The sequence below is a fragment of the Gracilinanus agilis genome, chromosome 4, assembly GCF_016433145.1.
Source record: "Gracilinanus agilis isolate LMUSP501 chromosome 4, AgileGrace, whole genome shotgun sequence".
NCBI lineage: Eukaryota > Metazoa > Chordata > Mammalia > Didelphimorphia > Didelphidae > Gracilinanus > Gracilinanus agilis.
This window is the reverse complement of record NC_058133.1, coordinates 225407200-225427746: the sequence shown is the minus strand read 5'-3', so window position 1 is coordinate 225427746 and position 20547 is coordinate 225407200. Positions and strand designations below refer to the sequence as shown.

Genomic DNA, 20547 nt, shown 5'->3' with positions numbered 1-20547 from the left:
AGGGAGAGAGGGTTGAGGGAAAAGGTACAAAGAATTTCAACACTCTTATTTATTTTAGAAATAGGACTAGCTTGGGGGGGGCCATCGGCTTGACTCTGGTTGCCTGCTCGGCGGATCATCACATGATCATTTTTTGCGGGGGTAGGGAAGGGGGCAGGGAGGGGAGGAGATGACTGGGTTGGAAACATCTCATTCCAAATCGGATCTGTGGTGGAGAAGCCAAGCCGCATGGTTACAACATATTTATGCCAGGGAACTAGCCTGTGTCGATCCACTTTAGCAGTTCTGCTACCCATCACTGTGCTGAAGTACCTAGAAACTCACACTTTAAAGAAAAAATGATTTTAATCAGGGTTTGGGGAGGGGAGGTAGGAAAGGGTGGGAACAAGGGGAAGGGGGATAGGAGACTTTTCCTAAGGTTATCTCTTAATGATGCTCAAGTTGTGGCTCTCTTTTCCTTTTTCATTTGTGATGTTATGCTAATGTGTAATTTTCCTCTCAACTTTTTTGGGTCAAGAACAAAGGATCTCGACACTGGGATAGTTGAGGTAAATGTGCACCATGGGATTGAAAGAGTCAGGAACTCAATCCTTTTCTGGGACATCCGTTAAATCTCTCATCTGGGAGACATAATGGCATTACTAGGCTAAGCCCAAATATCCATTTTTTTAAAAATAGATTACTTTTGTTAAGGAGTTATTTCTACCAAATGGTTTCGTTTTCTTGTCTACATGGGTCGCCTTTTAAAGCGGTGTTCTTAATGTGAATTGCACAAGTGACAAAAAAAAAAAGAGTTCATTCTGGACAATGTCTTTGGTATTAAGAAAAAAAATCAGAAGAACTTCAAGAAGAAGAAACCAAAACAGTATTACCTGGAACAGAGCCTGTGGGCCAGCATCTATGCATATCTATGGGGGAGGGGGTTAGGTTGAGGACTTCTACTTTCCAGCCCCTTACAAAACTGAATGGGGCATCTATTCATGGATGGCCAGCCCACACAGGCTTCCTGAGAGCACCGCTTAGGGTACTGGGGGTTTATTTTGAGTCAGAACACGTGTTTTTGTTCCCTGTGTCTAAAAAAATACAACCACCGTCTCTGCTGCCTTCTATTCATGTCTCCCTCTGGTTGACTGTGAGCTGCTACACCTCATTTTGGCCCAGTCCTCTCGTTAACAGCTTCCTCTAGCCTCCCAGTCTCCCGGCTCACTTAGAATAGACCCTCCCCGACCGTCCAGACCAACCCCACCAACCTTCCTACAGTGGTGCCCTAGAATGACACACACCCACCTGCCCTCCTGGCTGGTGGACTGCCTGGGGCCCTGCATGGCTGGCGGAGCCCGGCCTGTGAGAGAAGGCCGGGTGCAGGCCGCCTCAGTACGTGGTGCGGCGGAGGCGCTGAGGACAGCAGCGGGCCCCCTGGCGGGCTGCATGCAGCCGGCGAGATGACATCTCCCTGCTCCTCTGTAAAATGAAAAGCGATAAAGAGCAATAAATCTGGTTTACAGCCACTGAAATAAACTCCACAGAAGAGGCAGTTTTCCCCACCCACTCTCCCTTGCACACGCCACCCCACAACCTCCCAGACTATCTTTGAAATGCCCAAGAATTCCTCTTTCACTCATCCCACTATGGACCTTAAGACCTAGATTCTTGGTTGTGGCCTGCCACTGAAAAGAGGCCAGCCTCCCCAGAATTTAGCTTTGGATGAAGACTACCCTGTTCCACTGGATGGATAATCTAAGGCTTTGGCACCACCGAGCAATTTTGGAGGCAACTGTTAAAAATGCCTCCTCGACAAATACATCTCCCTTTTCTCCCTTCCTGCTAATGTTTTTTTTTTCCTCTCCTCTCCTTTCCTTGCCTTTCCTTTTTTCCCCCCACCTCCCTTTGTCAATGCCTTAAGTCTGCAAATGGCTGCCCTGAGGCCCAGGTAGAGAGCTCTGCTGGTGGCTCTTGGGCCAAAAGAAGTTGTATTAAGCATCCTTGCAATTTGATCTGGCATAGATCTAAGTGACTTCCAAGACTTGCCAAAGCAGCTCCACTGTGATTTAGGGGAAAGTCCAGCCTGAGAAAGCTGTTCCTGCCATTAGAGATGTGGAACAGGGTAGAGAATCCAGCCTCTTGATGCTCAGTCCTCTTGCTAGAAATGAAGAAATGCAAGCATCTCACTTTCCGGTTCTGTCAGTATAGCTATCTCAGTGCTCTGTCTCTAGAGTCTAGGTAGGAAGTGATAAGAATGAGCTCTTAGGAGGGAGAGGAAGAGGCAGGCATAGAAAATAGATGGCCAACCTTGCTTGTTGGCTTGTCCATATGTCCAACTGGAAGGGGGAAAAGGACCTTCTTTGACCTTGGAGTCTAGGGGAAGGAAGAAGGAAAGAGGGAAAGGGCCCAAACTTTATTTCCTTTTCCTTTTATTAGAATAAAAAAAAATAATGGGGCATAAAAAATGGTCAGGTAAGAGAGAGCTACAGACAAAACTGAGTTATTTCCCTTTTAATCTCTTTCCTGTAGGGCCAACATTAATGGCTGGCACCCTCCCAACTTCCAAAATAGGGTTTATTCTGGTGGACTCTTCCTATTTATTAGCTCCTGCCCTGTGTTCTTTCTCTTCCTCGCCCTTGAGTATCTCCCCCATGGCAGCTACGATTGTACTGTACCAGAACAAGTTGCTGAAAAAACTTAAAAGAGGAAGCGCCATCTCATTTGCAGGGGAGGAAACAGCAGGCATTATGTATGTGCCCTTGTTCTCCCACTATGGCTGGGCGAAACAGTAGGTCTAGAGTTTCATGTGGCTCTTGTCCCCCAAATCTTGATTAGTTAGGACAGATCTGGGGAGATGACAGCAACCTAAGAGCCTTTTGTGTTCTATGCCTAGGGACCTGTGGAAGTCCTGCTACTTAAACTAGAAATGTCCAGGGCTCCAGTATACCCTAAATTCAGGAGGCAACTTTGTTAAGACTGCCTTAAGATTTCTCTATATGCAAAATGGTGCAGATGGCTGCAGATGTAGCTGACATTGTTCTCTGCTCCTCTGACTTTGACTTAACCCAATACTTTTTTTTTGGTATTGGTTCCAAGACAGAAGAGCAGTAAGGGCTAAGCAATGGGGGTTAAGTGACTTGCCCAGGGTCACACAGCTGGGAATTATCTGAGGTCACATTGGAACCCAGGACCTCCCATATCTAGGCCTGGCTCTGAATTTACTGAGTCACCCAGCTGCCTCCAACCCAATCCTTTTGCCTTTTATTTTAATTTTAGGGAAAAATACTGTTTTAAAGCAGTTAGTTCTGGACAAAAGTTACATTTCTTTCTGGTTCTATCCCCTGATTTGAAATTTTTATCAAAACTCCCCAAGGGCTGTAGTTAAGTCTGGATCAGGCTCCTTAACCCCCTCTTCTTGCCTTACCCATACCTAAATTCCCCCTTCCTTTTCAGCTCAACTGTAAACTGTCATCATGTAAAACTATTAAATACTTCCCCCTCAGCTCCCCAGTTCCTATACTCACTTACACTGGTGTGAGTAAGGTCTGACCGACCCTACTCTTTCTCCATTCTCATTCTCAAGAGAGCAGAGTTAGGAGGAGTGAGGAAAGGAGACCAGGGGAGTCAGTCAGTCAATCTGGCAACACCATAATTAACAGCTGTATTTGGTCATGCTAAGAAGAACCAGGAAAACTTAAAGCAACTTCTCTAGTTTTCCTAGAGCAGTCTGTTTTTCTGGGAAAAGGTTAAATTAATTCCCAAATCAAGATACTTGAATGTTCTGGGGGTAGGAATGGGGAAGGTGAGTGGTAAGCACCGTACTCAGATAATATGCCAAAGCCTGGCTAGAAAGGTCTGCGATTCTCAGCTCTTAGAACTGAATGCTTTTTGGTAGGCAGTTTCCTTCAGTCTTGCAAGTGAAGAGCTTGGTCTCTAAGGCCTGTGGAACCTCTTATTATGGGTGAACTCTACCAGGGATAAGGAATGCCTGATCCTTCCATAGGTCAGATGGTGCCCAGGCTTGGTCCTCTGGGTCTGTTCCCTTCCCTGTGGCTTACACACTATAAAGTGATTTCAATCTTCTCGTATTCCTACAACCAGTTTCAAATTTAGGAATTGGCAATCACCAAAGATGTAGGAGATAAAATGACAACTACTCTTACCCCACACCACCACCCCCATGAGTGCAAATATAAGGACAAAATTAACTGGAGCCTAGTAAAAGTATTATACTTTGAAATTTAAACTTAAATACTGATAAGATACAAAAAATATCTGAATAGTGTTCAAATTTCTGATGGGCTGCTGCTCCAGAAATGTGAATAAAGGTGTTAAGAAAACTGCCCTTCTCTTATTCTTATTCCATACCTTATTCCACAGGAATAATTTTCCGAGCTATTTGAAGACAGTGGGAAAATCTTTTATACTTAAACCAATCTTCAAAGTTAGGGGGCCATGAATTTGGGTGATTGTGGTTTCTTGAGGAAATAAACTTCCTAAGCATAGCTTTCTCTAGCTCCTAGGTACTAGGAATACTAAAAGTATTCTTTTTTTTTTTTCCTTGTAAATTCTCTATCATTGTGGATCTTCAGTGATCTATACAGGAAAATGTACTGAATAAGGGACCTAATTATTTTAAAAACAAAGCTCTGTGGATGGAGTACATAGGAAAAAAAAACTACAAGCAGGAATTGGGTCAGGAGATATGCTATACAAATGGATTTCTATTCATCACAGATGGTCCAAACATTACAGATGGTGGTTGGTCAATTACATTTATTCTTTTGCTAGGGAAAACCTTTAAAAAATTCTCTGGTCAAGGAGTCGGTTGCTAAACAAAGTCCCTTTTATGGATGCAAAAGCCAAGGTAATAAATGTTTTTAATATTTCCTCCCTTAGAAATGTCCTTTATAGAAGGGGTGGGAAGGAAGGTCAGCGAGAAGATAAATCCACTGTTTTCTCTTAATTAGCCATTGGGGAGTGATGGAGAGTTCGTTCCATGTCCCTGCTGGAGTCCTATGCAAAGGAAGCTAAGCCAGAAACCCAAGTGTGCATTGAACTTTTCCTAAGACAAAATTTTTTTTTCAAATTTATTACATCTGGACAGTAAGTAGGTGGGTCTGAAGGAAGAGAATGAGTGAAGGGATGGGATTAAGGGAGCTTTTGCTCCCCTGCCCCTGGCTTCTGTGTAAATGTACTTTAAAGTGGCATGTGATCTCACAGTGACTTTGTCATCTGCTTTTCTGGCAAACTACGGCACACCTGGTAAATAAATATTTATTCCGTTATAAAGACTTAAGTTGAAAAACACAAAATGACTTAGAAATGGGACATGGGACAATTTGCAGTAACAAGATGGTGTTGCTTTGGTACTGTCACCATAATTTCATTTTATTTTTCAGAATCCCATTTCATTCTCTTCCTCCTCATGAAAAGAGCTGTTAGAAAGGGTCTCTGGTGCTTCTAATTTCTTTAGCTTTACAGTCGACCTCAGATTCAGATACCCTTTCAATAAAACTAGAACCTTTTTATTTCTAATGTGAGTGTTCTACACTTCAGGCCTCCAGTTTCCTGGTGTAGGTATGACAGCTGCTTTCAAATAAATACAAATATTTATAAAACACTAAATGTAGAGCAGAGCAATAAGTTGGTCATGTGAGCGTATCTCAGGTAAGTTGGTTGGGAAGGACTACGTTGGGATGCTTGGAGGTGAGTTGTAGAGTTAAAATTTGGTTTGATAATAAGGAAAAACTTCCTAACAATTGGGGTTGTCCAAAAGTGGAATGCATTGCTTGAGAAGCAGCGGGCTTCCTTTCACTGGTTTTTAAGTGGATTGACCACTTATTCACAATTTTGTTAAAAAAAAAAAAAAAAAAAGATTGTGTAAAGGTTTTCATGGCTATGGCTTCTGAGGTTATTTCCAGAATGGTGATTCTGTTACAACAGTAACACCAGAATGCTCTTTAAACTTAGCACAAAGAAAAAAATTTCCCCCAAAGTAGATCTTGTCAAACATTTAGAGGAAATAGTAGGATCCAATCTTTTTCAACTAATTGTCCTATCCACTCTTGAACTGGGCACCCTGGAGGTGAGTTGGAACCAGAGGGGAAATGACTGCCAAACTATGCCTTCAGTTTCTTTGAATAAGGAATGTGGATTCCTCAGGAAAAAGAGACCTGTAAAGTGAGTGTGATTGCTTGGCTAACTCAACCATTTGAAAAAGAAAATTAGAATCATGGAATAACAGATCTGAAAATGGATCTGGAGAGATCAGCGGGTTCAGCCTCTGCCTTTGCAGTCAAGCCATGTAGGTGAGAGGATTCTTTCCTTGAAGCATTTAGGTTTCTCCTTGGTTTGCTTTAGTCTTTTGTCTAGACTTCAACAGGGATTGGATCCTACAACACCCCAAGTGGTCTGCTTCATATTGATTGATAAAGGGGTCGTTGGGTTCTTTCTGTTTTTAAATTACTAACCCAACTATTTGGAAGGTTTTTCCTCAGACAATGTTGACCAGTTGAATTTGATAACCAAATAAGATCCATTAACACAGTAGAATAGTAAAGCTGAAGAGACCTTAGAAATAATTTAGTGCAACATCGTTTACTTAACCCCCAAAGGAACTGAGCTCCTGGGAGGTTAGGCATCTTGCCCAAGATTTACAGTAATTAGAAATAGTTAGAAGCAGAGCCAGAAGTAGAACTTGGATTTTTACTATCAGGCCAATATTGCACTCCTCATAAATCTCTTTCTGTAAAAGATATCTCTAAGGTAATAGGTTATTCCAAAGCTCACACAATCACTTTTATTATTTCAAAGTGACAACCTTGAATTTAGAGATGGATAAGGGCTTCTCCCTAGCCAGAAGAATGGTGAGTTCCTGGGTTGCAAAATGACTTAATAACTTGACCCTTTAATAGCTAGATTAATGATGAGCTGCTGCATGTACTTCTGGGAAATTCTCAAGCTTGACTGCAGGTGATGGACTTTCAGGATTCAATGCTACTGACTCTACATGACCAGATCCAAAGGAGGACAAAGCAAATGTGGGCACGATAGAGGAGTTTTTGAGGCTCAGTAAAGCTAGCAGAATCAAAATCAGATGCTAGATAACAAGGTCAAATTTTTTGGATACCTTAGAAAAGGAAATGGTACCAGATCCAGGATGGCTTAAAAAAAAAAAGTTAATATCGTTCTGAACCTGCCAAGGATGCCTGGGCCTTCAATGGATTATAGGATTAAGCTGGGACCTTAGAGATACTCTAATTTTACCTTTCCATTTTAGAGGGAAACTGAAGACCAGAAATACTAAAACACTCAAGTAGGGTCACAAATCCCACCTAGGTCTTTTCAGCCTAACTCCATGGTTCCTCTCCCTTCCCCCAGCAAAACATCTGCCTCCAGATAAAGTATTTCTTCTATAGCCAGGTATATGTAAAGGAAGCTAGCTGTGAGCCAAGCTATGGTTGTACCACTAGGTAAGATACAAACTGATAAAAAAAAAAAATCAGTTCACTGACCTATATAAAGCAAAGAATCCTGCATTTTCGCCTCATTCATTTTCCATTGCTTTGAATCATCTCTTAGCAAGGTAGGAATATCATGTGTGCAAATGAGGAATTTTATCTTACAAATATTAAGGCACCTATCATCAAATTCAACTGCTGCTGACCTTCAGATTCTCAGCATTTCTTTCCAATTTTTTTCCCCTTAATAAAATAAATTGGCATTTGGTCTTAGAATTGGCCAAGGATACTCTATAAAGATGGGATGTTATAGGCAGCTGGATAGCATGATGGATTTGAAGTTAGGAAGAGCTGTAGATACTTACTGGCTGTGTGACACCAGGCAAGTCACTTAAACTTCTAAGCCTATCTCTTCATATGTAAAAATGGGAATAACATCTACCTCAGTGTTTTGAGGGTCAAATGAAATAATATATGAAAAGGATTTTACAAACCTTAAAGCACCTTGTATATTTGCTATATAATACTTTTCTTGTTATTCCCAAACAGATGGCCTAGATGACCTGTAAGCTCCCTTCTAAGTATAAAATTATAGGATTATAGGACCTGGATGTGGAATACATGATCAGAAGATAGTGGACACATTAAAAAAAATCCCACGAATCAGAACATAAGCATTCTCTTTACCATTATACTAAGGCAGTATTCCAGAGTGCCAATCTATTTCCTATTGAATGGTCAGTCTAGTGACTATCAAGCAATCTTAATACAAGCACAACTTGCTATTTAAACCCCCTCAGAGCTGTTTTATCTTTGTGACAGAACATGTCCTGCCTTCACATGCCCTCTTGTGGGGGGAAAAGTATTCACCAATACACTTGATGGTTTTTTTAAGATCCAGATGATGATTTAATGTTTACAATGTGTAATAGGGATGGAGTGAGATTCTGGGGTCCTAAACTGGAAAACTAGCCAAGAAGGGTGGAAAAAATTGTGAGTGAATGTGGAACTCCCACATGTTTAAACTCCAGGTGATAGTGAGGGGAGTGCTCAGGAGAGCATCCAGAGGCAAAATGAATGAAAAGGGAATAAATGGACAGGTAATGTTGGATAGTCAGGAGAGCTTGGGTTCCCTGTGCCAGAAAAAGGAAAAGCTGGTGCCATCTGGTGGAGGGAAATTCTTCTTATGCCAACGAAATCAGAGGTCTGGTTGAAGTGGGGAGAAACGGCCAACCACCACCAATCCATCATAAAACACTAACAAGGATAAAAGTACAAGGGTCAAAGGGCTCTCTTGATGATATCAGTCCTATTATGAACTTTGACTTCATTCTGGGGTGGCAGCATAATGGATAGGGCTAATATGAGAACTGCAGACAGAACGGAGAGCTCTGAATGTCCCATTTGGAAGCCAAAAGAATTTTAGACAAAGCTGGAGACAAGAATATGAAGCAGGGGAAGGGCAAGGAGTGATTGAAGTAAGCATAGTAGGTGATGGGGTGGGAGAACACAAAAATATATATAATAAAATTAAATATAATAAGCCATCGATAAATGACAATATCAGGACTGACCTAGTAAGGTGGATGGGATACAGAAAAGAATTAATAGGAAAAACCCCCAAAGGAAGAACATTTAGACTCAGTGGGGCCTTCCATGCAGATGTGGTACAAATAAAATGGAGCCAGGTACCTCTTGTACAAGTACTGAGCGTCATGCAGCTCCTGGGATGTTGAACACGTCCCATATATCACTTGCTTAACATAGCTCCTTGTTTGGTTAAAGAGAAAGTTGACTTGGGAGTGAGCCTCATTCCAGATTTAAGGTACTGACTGACAAGACCAGAGTCCAGTCACCTTAAAAGCAAAGGCCTGTGATTCATGCATGTTAGCTGTGAGAGAGTGAGGGCACTGCTAGTGGCTTCCCTGTGTAATGCGTGAATGACCCTGATTTGTTTGGCTGCAGGCCAAGTCTAGGGATAGTATAGGGGAGGTTCTGAGACTTAAGCATGAAAGGGCAACTACAAATCAAAGTCCCATTCAAGGAAATCATGGCACACCTAAACTCAACTCCCTGGCAATCCTGCAAAGCACTGTTGTGGCTCAAAGGCAATTGCTAGCCTCTTCCAAAGTTGCTTCAGCACATGGGTAGGAAGGGTGTGTAAACATGTTTGTTTGGAGAGGCAGCCTTAAAAAGGCAGGGCGAGCACCTGGGCTTTTGCTCACCCTAGGCAGGCTTGGCAAGCCAAGGGGACAAGGGTAATAATACAAAGGACTTGCAGCAGAAACCCTATGTAAATTAAACAAGTGAGCTTTTTAACATGGTTTGGTAAGCAAAGAACTTAAGAGCGTGAAGCCATTACCTCCGCCAAGGATTTGCTGGGAAGTTGAGTCAAGGGCCCCATTTTGGGGCCCCTGAACTTGTTTTTGTCCTTATAAAGTGGGAGAGATGAATACTCACCACCTTCTTCACAAGGCAGCCGACCAGATTTATGCCCTCTAGGCACAAGGCATTGTCTAAAAGTTTGGTGAGTGGCTCTGAGAAAGCTACAATGCAAACACAAGGGATACTTCTCAAATATGAGTAGTTTATTGTTTTTCAAATCCGTATGTGGGCTGATAACTCTGCCTTGACTCCAGTATTCCCAGAGCTATGGGAGACAACGGAAAGGGAGGCAATCAGGTTTCCAGCACAATAAATTGATCGTTAAAACTTCTTGTTTCTCCTATAAGTTGCCCCTGATTTTCAGACAAAACAGCTCAGGAAGTCAGAGATGAAGTGAAACACCATATACGGTCGGATCTAGAGGATCTTGCTTGAACATATATGTTGACAAGCTCTGACTTCCTATTTTAAACATGAAGCAGCTTATCAAAGAGGGAACAGTAATGTATAAACAGCAGCAGCTCAGCTCTGAGAACTCCTGTTTTAACAGAGCTGGACCACAAGGAAGCTGATCCTTGGGACGTTCAGTTGGACAGGGTGTTGCAGGGCTCTCCTACACCACAGGCAAGCAGAATGATTTCAAGCAGCTTGCCCATCCTTATATTCTTAATCTTTCCAGGGAGTCTCCTCAACCACACTAAATGTAAGCTGGAACAACTCTTCCCAAAAGGGATACTCAAGTCAGTCAGTTCTCTTCCAGAAACAATATATGCCGCTAGAGACTGGGTGGGCCATTTCATTCCTTTGCCTTTCAACTTATGAAATGGCACAGTACAGAAAGTGATAGGAATTAAGTGTTTTAAGTCACTGAAACTGGCAAACCAAGTGCTTAGTTCTATGAGGGTTCTTTGGAAATTTCACCTCTTCCTACTATCTAAATTCATTGGCAAAAACCAAAACACGGGGAATGTTAAACTGATAAGCATCCTAGGCAATGTGTTACTAGATGGGGAGATGAGAATATTCCTTTTTTAGAAAAGTACTCTGAAAACCTTGTGAGAAAACCACTGTGTGCCTAAATCCTTCAAACAGTATGGTACTGTGCAACTTTCAGAAGTCCAAAAGGTCAACCTAGCCAGGGTGCTAACTCTCCCAATTAGCATGCAGTGATAATCAGTAGATTCTCAAAGAATGAATATAGATGAATCCAAATCTCGTTTTCAAAACAATGAGAACCAGTTTTGAAAAAAGTCATTTTCATACTCCCTTGGTGGTTTACCTACACATAGTGAACTATTCTTGAACTGGTGAAATAAAGACGACATGAAAGGGGAGAGGGAGAAATGTAGAAGTCATTATGAATTTATTATTTACACAATTGTTAAAGTACACAAATACAGTGGTAATACAAATGAGCTGTTCAGAGATATTGGTTACCAATACACAGGTTGATACAGACATTCTAACTACATTTGCTGCAGGTAATGGTGGGGAGTTAAATATCACGGAAGGGCAAGAACTGTCCACAAGCAAACACAATCCTAGAAATCTGCATCAGAATTCACTTTTCAAATATACTCTGTCAATTTCAGGTCCTGGATACAGGGAGGAAGAAAGGCTGCCTTTGATATGTCTTTCTGGCATTACATCAGAAACCACAGATTTACAAAGAAAGCACATTTTAGTGCAGGACTGTAGCTGATAATGACATGCCTAAAGGATTAAAACCAAACTTAGTAAGACATTCAGCTACCCAAAAAAACCCCTCCACTAATCAACACTTTTTAAATCTTCCTATTGCACTCCCAAAACTCAGGTCCCCCAAAACCCTGTCAAGTAAACACTCTCCAAAAGCTAATAAAAGCAACCAAATCAGGGCTCTGAAAAACCAATTGTCAGGATTAAATGGAACAACTAGTGGCGATGAAAATGAAAGTGACTGGCCGAACACCGCAACATCAATTTAAAAAAATCAGGTGTCTCCGTGAACAAATGTTTCAGTTCTAGGAAATTGGGGGTACAGGGGAAGGAGACTGTGGGATAAAGGGTGGGTATAGCTTAGCTTCCAAACAGGACAGACTCTCCAATGGGCTGATTAGAAAGAAATATAAAAATACCTATGTATATATATTTATATATATATATATATATATATATTGCACCTTGATTCCCAAGACAGAAAAAGCTCACATCTACTTTGCTTGAGTAAAGATTTGGTATCACTACGGTTCGGTGTTTCTGTGAGTGCTGCAAGATTAACAATAAGAAACATCATTTTACGAAAAGCTACCAAGAGCCGAAGTCCCCGAGAGACTCCAGAGGAAAAAAAAGACGCTGTGTATGGAGGCCATTTGCGTTCTAGTAGATTTTGAATCAACCCTGCATTTCTCTGTTTCTCTTCGGTTCACACATGCAACTCGGGGCTACAAAAAAACCTTGCCCCATAAATGCATGACCATAACCTGTTGGGATGTTAAAATTTTGAACGCAGGTTGGAAGCATCTATTTCTTGGCACTTCTGGGGAGATTCCCCTTCATCCGTTCAGCCCACGAGGGTAAACCTTGGCATCAAATGATGGCAGACCAGTTACTTTCTTTTGAGCACACAGGTGTTACTACAAATGAAGTGCCCATCTGTATTGGTAGCATTTATAGTCCACTTTAAATTTTCCCCAATTCAAAGGTATTCAGGCAACCAACATCGAGATAATCATACACAATCCCCAAGTCTCTCAAATTACAATCTTCTCACAAGAAAACCAGAAACATATACTCAGTTTTTAATCCTAAGAACTCCCAACTGTTCAATTTGGGTCTCAAGAGCCTTGGCCTTCAATATTCTTCAGACTTCTTGTTTCCCTTCCCATCCTCCTTTGGAAAGAGTAGTGTCTTGCATTGTTTGAAAGTATTCCCACACCCTTCAAGCAGCAGTCTTAGCTCTCTGACTGCACTGAAGACTGACAAGAAAGTCAACTGTTTTGCGTTGTAGGGGCATTTTAGTTTTACATAGGGAAGAATGAATAAGACAGCCATAAAGCAAGTTAATGAAACTGCAAGCCACACACATATATTACTCACATATATGTGTACATATATATGTATATAAAACTTTGATGAGAAAACCCCCTCCAAACTGGATTGTACAAAGACAACAACAAAAAAACACAAAAAAATTCTATCATTTTAATTCACATACACTCCCTGCCTGAAACTCCAAGCCAGTGTCTTTGATGCAGGATTCTTCAAAGTCAACATCTTTAAAGTCAGACCGAAAAAAAAAAAAAAAACAGACAAAAAAAATGCAACAATAAAAAGACAGAATTCTTTACATAGATTTAAGCCAATAATTTTTAGCAAAATGATACAAAACTGTCTTAAACCAAGTAAAAGATTTATAGTTACAGTAGAATAATAATAAGGGGTAGCATAAGTTTACCACCAGTGGAGGGAAAAATGAAAAGACTCTCGTATGGGAGTTTGATTCTCTTTGCAAATTGTCTCTCTCACACTCTGGTTTTTCTTCCCAGCCCCGTTTTAACTGAGTTCTTTGTGAGGGGCATCAGGTTTCAGCCCCTGGCGATGGCAGCACTTGGAGTTTGTTCGGTTTAGGGTATTTTTTGTTTCCCCCATGAGCATCGCTGGGTAAAAAGGCCTGGAGAGCTCCTGGTGTTAACGTTTTCTGTTCTAGATCGGGGGACGTTTCACTAGTAAAGCCATTGGTAGGTAACATAGTAGATCAGCCATGCATTGTCTGCCCCTCCACGGCAAAAAGGAGATTTCTCATCGGTGCACGACAGACTGAAGACCACTGGAAGTCACCCGACCGGGAATCTGTCGGAGCCAAAGCACAGGAGAATGTCAGCGTGTAGCCAGAGAAATGCAGGACCAGTCGTGTGGGTGCAAAATACCAAGGTGCTAAAGTCCTGGAAAGATCAGGAGCTCTAGATTCACAAATGCCAACCAGCACCCACTCTAGGTCGCCTCCTCCCACAGCTTGCCGGAAGGGAATTGTAGACGGAAAGCACCTCTGCCACCAGGAAAATGTGCTCAGCAGAATGAGTGACAGAAATCAGGGAAGGAAGAAGGGGCATGCAAACAAGGAAAATCAGGTTATGACTTAGCTGAGCTCTTGAAATTGACCTGATGAGAATTCAAGAGAGCTAGAGATAAACCTGCCCCAATTCCTCCCTCCTAACAAGTGTCTGCCCTTTTGGAAATGGCTACACAAGCTCCAGTCTGAGTGCTAAGACACTCCCCTTTGGGAGAAGATGTGAGAAGCAGCTCCCATCAAGATATTTCCATGACTATAATGTTAAACTACAGGTGTTAAACATCAGGGGCTAGACCTGACCAAAGCTGCAAGGCGGTTGCTGTTCACAGGGAATGCAGAATGTTGAGTTGCCAATGAGAAGTAAGCAGGAGCTCCCAGCCATGCACCAACTGCAGCAAAGGAAAGGGGGTGTGGGAAGAGTAAAGAGCAGGTGGCTACAGCTAGATGGGTTAATACAGACAGTAGCTGTATGGATGAGAAGGTTGGCAGAGTGACTGAATTTGAAAAGAAAAACATGAGAGCACAAAAAGAAATGAAAGGCAGAAAAGAGATGACAGAAGCTAGGAGGCGCAGAGACCATTATTGGGTCTTTCAGTTCATCAAGAACTAAAAGTTTAAACCCCAACCTTAAGCATGGAACTTCTCAGCTAAACACTATAAAACAAAGAACAGCCCAGCCATGTCTGCTTCCAAATAGGTAGATAGATGCCATCATGCCTGCTTAAGATACCAGCCTCAGGACAACCAGGTGCAAATGTGGTGGTGGTGGTACAGGATGCTTGAGTTCCTGCTTCAAATACAAGCCCATCTGAAAACTCTTGGAAAGGGCAGGCAGCAAATAGCAGATCTGAAAAAGTCTGGCAGGGAGAAGCATGGAGTGGGGGAGAGGAAAATGGAAAGAATCTACAACATTAAATGGGTTTCATTCATAAGAAAGCCCTTTGCTTTGATGAGACAATATGGAGGTCACTGTCAAAGGTACAACTGGATTCCAATTCTTGGATTTATTCAGATCCACATCTCTGTGCAGAGATCGCTCTCTCCCATGCAAAGAAACCAGCTGCTTTGAAAGGCACACCAAAAATCCTCAAACTAACTCAAGTACCTGGCATGCAAGCACAGTCCCACCTGGAGACTCCCAAAGGTGGGAGGGACAAGGGAAGGGTGGTCAGTTCCCACCCCAGCCCCTGAGTCTTGCTGGGCTAATGAGACCGGGACCGAATATCAACACACTCACCCAGTGCTGCCTTCCAACGGGTAGACGAGCAGCTATTTGCCGTGGTGTTCGAAAGGAATGCTATTCTGAGTTGGGGGGAAAAGACAGCTGTTGGTAAGAGTTCTGCTGGCCTAACACAGCATCGTGAGGTCATCGTCCCACCTGACTTCCTAAGTGAAGCCCCTATTTCCAAGATCTTCATTTCTCCTAATCTCAAACCAGATCTATAACATACACATGCAGAAACCTCTTTAAAACCAGCTCTGCAAAAGCTTCTATATGCTATTTTTTTTTAAAAAGAAAACATTGGGGAGAGGGGAATCCCAGGTGATGACATGCAAATTATTTTGGTTCCAAGTGTGCTGCCTTGCAAGCATTAGCCAGATTTCTGACCTAAGAGAATATGTATTGCCTCCAAACATTCCCTCACCCACCAAATACTGCTTGTCTTCCAGCTTCAAATTTGGGAAGCTAGTCATTTGTCTTCTGAAAAGCTAATCAATCCATGAGAAGGCAGACAAGAACAGATCCTGAATGAACTTCCTCAATTTTGTTTTCCAAATGCTGGGTGATCTTAACTTCACCCTTAAATACTAAGTTAAGAGAGTTGGATGATGATTGATTGTGGAAGAATAAGTGAAAGAGGATAAATTTCTATATTTCAGTAAATTCCCAGATCAAGCTGTTTGTATCCTTTAGATGTAAAGGCTGTAGTATCTTGATTAACAAGCTCTATTACATATGTCCCCTGAAGGATTATCACCTTAACTAAGAGTCTAGAAAACAGTCCCTAGAGTTTGGCAAAGGAAGTCCTTTCCAAACTGATTCCAGCAGAGAAGCTGGATTACTGTCAAATTCTTGGTAGCATGGAAAAGAATGCCAGCTCTGAAGAATAATTGGCAAAATCAGCAGCGATCCAAAGGACGGGAATTCCAGGACTCAGGTATCTTCTGAGCAGGACTTTTTTGATGACCAGCAGGTTAAGGTAGGCTAATTTCAGAAAGAAGACAATTTTTCTACATTGGTAGTATTTTTCTTTTCCTTAGGATGTAATGGCCACAAGTTAATAATGAATGAACTAGATGTTGATTGCTATTTAACTGAAGGACTTAAAACGAGATTTGTGGGAGAGGGAACAAGGGTAGGAATAACCAGAATCTCAGAGTCACTAGAATTTGAAACCTTGAGCTCATCTTTGTAACCTCAGAGAAAAGGTACTCTTCAGAGATGCCATGTTGGGAAGGGTGAAAGGGGAAGAAGCCGAGCTCCAGGAGTGAAACAGGCTGAAATTTTCCCCTTTTCCTCTTAAATAACGTCTTCTTAAGGCAGCATGCAACCTTCTTTAATGACAAGCAACCAGTTAAAAATAAAGACTTACAAAAGGATAGCTGTTACTGAGATATAATCCATTTCTGCCCTCTTTCTATTCTGAAATTTACACATTTTTCAGACTAAATTACACATTAGATCTTTGAGAAACGAATGAGACCTAGGTCTCTTAAAAGGCTGCAAGTATTTACAATGGTAGTTTATACATTCAGAAATAATTGAAATCTCCAAACTTGAAATACTAGGACGATGCTTTAATACCTTTGAAATACACCTGCTGCTATAAGAATGTTATAGCTGAACAAATAGATGGTTCTAGGCATCAAGAGGGTTATTAATTAGGGAAGATCCTCCCTGCCCCACCATGGGCACATTTTCTGTGCCACAAGATGCTAGAAAGGAAAATCAAAATCAAGATTTAAGGGTAGGCAGCTGCCCCTGGGAAGGCAGTTAGCAGGAAGGAGGTTCCATTAGCTCTTGGGCAGTCCATGGATGTGGTCCAAGAACGAAGGCAACCTATGCCTGACTTAAGTCACTGGATTAATATCTATCTACTTGGCAATATTCTTTGCAAATATCATGGCTGGGTTTTTTTTGTGGTTTGTCAGACTTTGGAACGAGACATATCTGTACATCAATCCTGGTTAGCCTTTCCAAGGCTTGGCAAAAATACCAAAGGCAGATTAGCCAAATAATTATTAGTCAAATCCTTTAACTTAAGTTTATAACCAACTAGTAGAAATTATCATGAATAAAATGATAGGGAAACGAGTGCTATAGTACAAAGAACCCAAAGAACAACCTTTTGTTTTAGGTCTATAGAACTCAAATTTTGGGACCACAAGAAAAAAAAAAGGCTAAGCTAAAATGTTCCCTATAGGCAGGAACCCAGCAGGGTTTTGAGGGGAAGAACACAAAAGTGCTGATAGCACAGGTTTGCATTTGCAGAAGAGGCCTTTTCAGAAATTATCCTTAGCCATACCTCAGAAGATGGAAAATCTTGAAAGATTTGCAGGAGGAAGAAATGTTTCTGATCTAGCTATCACTGGTGTCTTCAGGGAATATTCCCAGATGAAGACAACTGACAAACGCTGAGGCTATCCTCTTTAAAAAGGACTTACTGCTACTCAGTATTACAATCTTTCAAGCATCTTTCCTATATTCAAAGTCCTGGGCTTCCAATCAACACTGCCCTTCTTGGTCAGGTAAAGGGAAAGTAAAATGTAAAATGAACGAGCTGAAAGTTATCCTAACATTCAGCCAATTGAACTATTCTGAAGGAAGAAAAAGAAACAGAAACTCTTTGCCAATAAAATATTGTTCAGTTTCCTGGATAACATTTAGGAACTTTGCAAGAGGAACAGGGCACTCCCTACATATCAGGGCTGTAGTTATGTCAACATCAAAGGTAGGCAGGAGAGGTTAATGAACTTTGATCTAAGAATTGGTCCAACACCTTTGACAGCCTGAATACTGACTATAATTTACTTTTAGATTCAAATTCTTAGATTGATATTTTTGCTTTATTTTTAAAAATTAGGTATTCCAATCCTGCTAGTCAAATGTTACTTGGCCAGGTTGCCAGACAATGTGAAACAATCCTACATATATGTGTCACACACAATTTTTAGACCCCTAAAACCATGCCAGAACACTACTCTAGTCAGGACCTATTCTGAGGTGGAAGTTCACAGGAAGAAGGAAGAACTAGATCCCCTCCTTCACTACAATTTACTCTAATTTCTGAAAGTTCTCCAAAAGTACTATGGGAGTACTTAAGTGGTCTTTGAATTAATATGAAGTCTGGAATTATAAAACGGAAATGATCTATATAATAGCATGTATATTACATTCCACATTACGCAATCTCATGGTTTTGTGGGGGAAAAGGCATACTAGGCCAATTCTATGTGTTGGGGTCAGGAAGTGGTATATGAATGATTATATTACAAAATACTTTCAAAGTCTAAATTTCAGTACTATCCATAAGGTTAGTTTGCTCTAGATCTTACTATCCCCTAATGGAGAAACTGGCTACTTCACCAATATTGTTTGCCATTCCCAGGAATGGTCAAACATGGTTATACGCGCCCCTCCTTCACTAAATCAATGATCATTTAAAAAATGAAAAGTCACCATTGTAAATTGTAAAGCAATTTTCTTACCTCCACAAGGCAAAACTATATAGCTACAATTTTGGATGAATGCAGGGCTTATTCTTGGTCATTCTATGTTCTGTCACCCAATATATTTAACTTACTAACCAAACTACAGTACTTTCATTTAAGCAAGAAGGGCAAAAAGCTTCCCTAAATCAGAAACCAAAAGACATCACAATTTTAAAAAGGATGTCATTTCAAGAGCCACCAAAAGAACCAATCTGCAAGCTAATCTTTAAAACTGACATGTCAAGTCTAGAATTCCAGTAATGACCAGAGTAACTCACATCTTGTACTTATGTACACAAGTACATAAGGACATCTGCCAATAACCAAGTTGTGAATAAGCAAGGAGTCAAGTAACCAAGAACCAAAAGAGAGATTTTGCTTTGGTCTCTTCTAATTACTCAAAGGGCACTACAAATAAACAGGAACAGGGGAAAAAAGTAAAAAAGGCTGTTTGGGGGAAAAAATTCGTAACACCTTTAAAGATTTGTCCTTGTTTGTTGAGGTAAGTATGTCATAGTATGCATCAAAGCAGAGTGAGGAGAAAGAATGTGCATGGAGTAAAGTGGTTAAGAGGGAGAAATCTGAGGCCTAGTTTGGAGCTGAGGATTCTTCACCATGGTTCTACTGCCTCCACCATGCAGAAAGTTTATATTTATTTCAATCAGTAAGTTCTCAATAATGAAGGGAGCAAATGTGACACAGAGATAGTACAAAATCAAATTAAATCCAATTCTATAATACTGTACTGGGAAAAGAAAGTTCATGTTATCCACTGTGGAACAATGTGCACCCAGGACTTGATAGGTGTCCAAAGGGCAAAAGGACACCTGCTCACTGCATAGTGATTCATGCTACAAGCCATTAACTCTTTTGTTATCAATACCATGACTTGTCTTGCTCTTTACCAGGCTTAGTCCTCCAATTAAAAAGAATGAGGAAAACTTTTCTAGGCAGGGCTAGATGTGCTTGTAATAATGTCATATGGACAAGAAGTACAGGCAAGTCTGTGTTTAGAGTATATCTATAAAAGACAAAAGTCCAGGGCCATGATCAGAGTACTCAATAGGAGGCAAACACAGGAGGGATTAAACAAGAACCCTCCCCCCCCCCCCCCCCACAGTCCTTTCTTTGCTCATTGGATCCTTTAAAGAAAGGGATTTTTTTAAAGTATGGTTCAACTTCTTTTGAGATTCTCCACCTTGGAAGGAAAACAGCAATTGCAAATCTGAGTCCCCAGAAACTGGGAAGACTTTAAGGATTCCAAATAGACTTTACTTCATTCATATCTTTGAGGTAAAGGGAACAAAAAACGAAACCTCAAATCACACACGATACAGGGGGATTAATTTTGTCTAATAAGTGCAGGGAAATCATTGGATTAAAAATGAGGAGTCACATTTACACACATTACCATGGTTTGGCCCCTAGCTCTCCCCCAGGTAAGGTGTGCCCAAATCCCGTACCTGTGAGGTTGACATGCGAGAGGTATCTTGTCGGCCTGTTAAATCAGACGAAGAGATATTGACTGGGGCACCACGATGCAGTCTCATACTCACTTTCCGCTCTCTTTCCATTCCAGAGACAGGCCGAGGAGAGGTGTTAGCTGGATGAAAAGATACCAATGGAGTAAAACTATAAGGTCTTTCTCTATTCACTTATTTTAGAATCTGGCTTCAAATTCTTTTATTGACCATATTTTGCTTTTAAAATCAGTTTCAACAAGTTCCTTTGATGCTTTTTATATCAAGTACATGAAAAGCTTTATATATCACTGGTATCTTGCAACCTCAGAGTTCAAACCATGGACAAGTTTGATGGAATAACTATGGACAAAGCTGGTCCATTTGCAAGATGTTGCAATGCATCAGACCACCTGTTTATTCAAATGATTAAAATAAGATGATGGCTATTATGGAAGTTTGCCTCATCTTAGCACCAAAATCATCAGAATCA

At 41.1% G+C, this 20547-nt stretch overlaps 1 protein-coding gene across 3 annotated transcripts in view; it reads right to left on the bottom strand.

The window, feature by feature from the left end:
- Positions 1-403: 403 nt before the first annotated feature.
- Positions 404-20547, bottom strand: part of CSNK1D (casein kinase 1 delta) — a 62062-nt gene continuing 41918 nt past the window's right edge. The window contains exons 8-9 of one of the 3 annotated variants that reach the window (XM_044676324.1): positions 20058-20197; positions 404-1461 (exon numbers count right to left, since the gene is read on the bottom strand). In XM_044676324.1, the coding sequence (XP_044532259.1) occupies positions 1372-1461; positions 20058-20197 (230 nt within the window). In that variant the 3' untranslated portion in view covers positions 404-1371. Of the gene's footprint in view, positions 1462-9786; positions 10096-11967; positions 13662-20057; positions 20198-20547 lie in introns of those variants that run through there. The other 2 variants (XM_044676326.1, XM_044676325.1) reach the window with 2 other exon arrangements.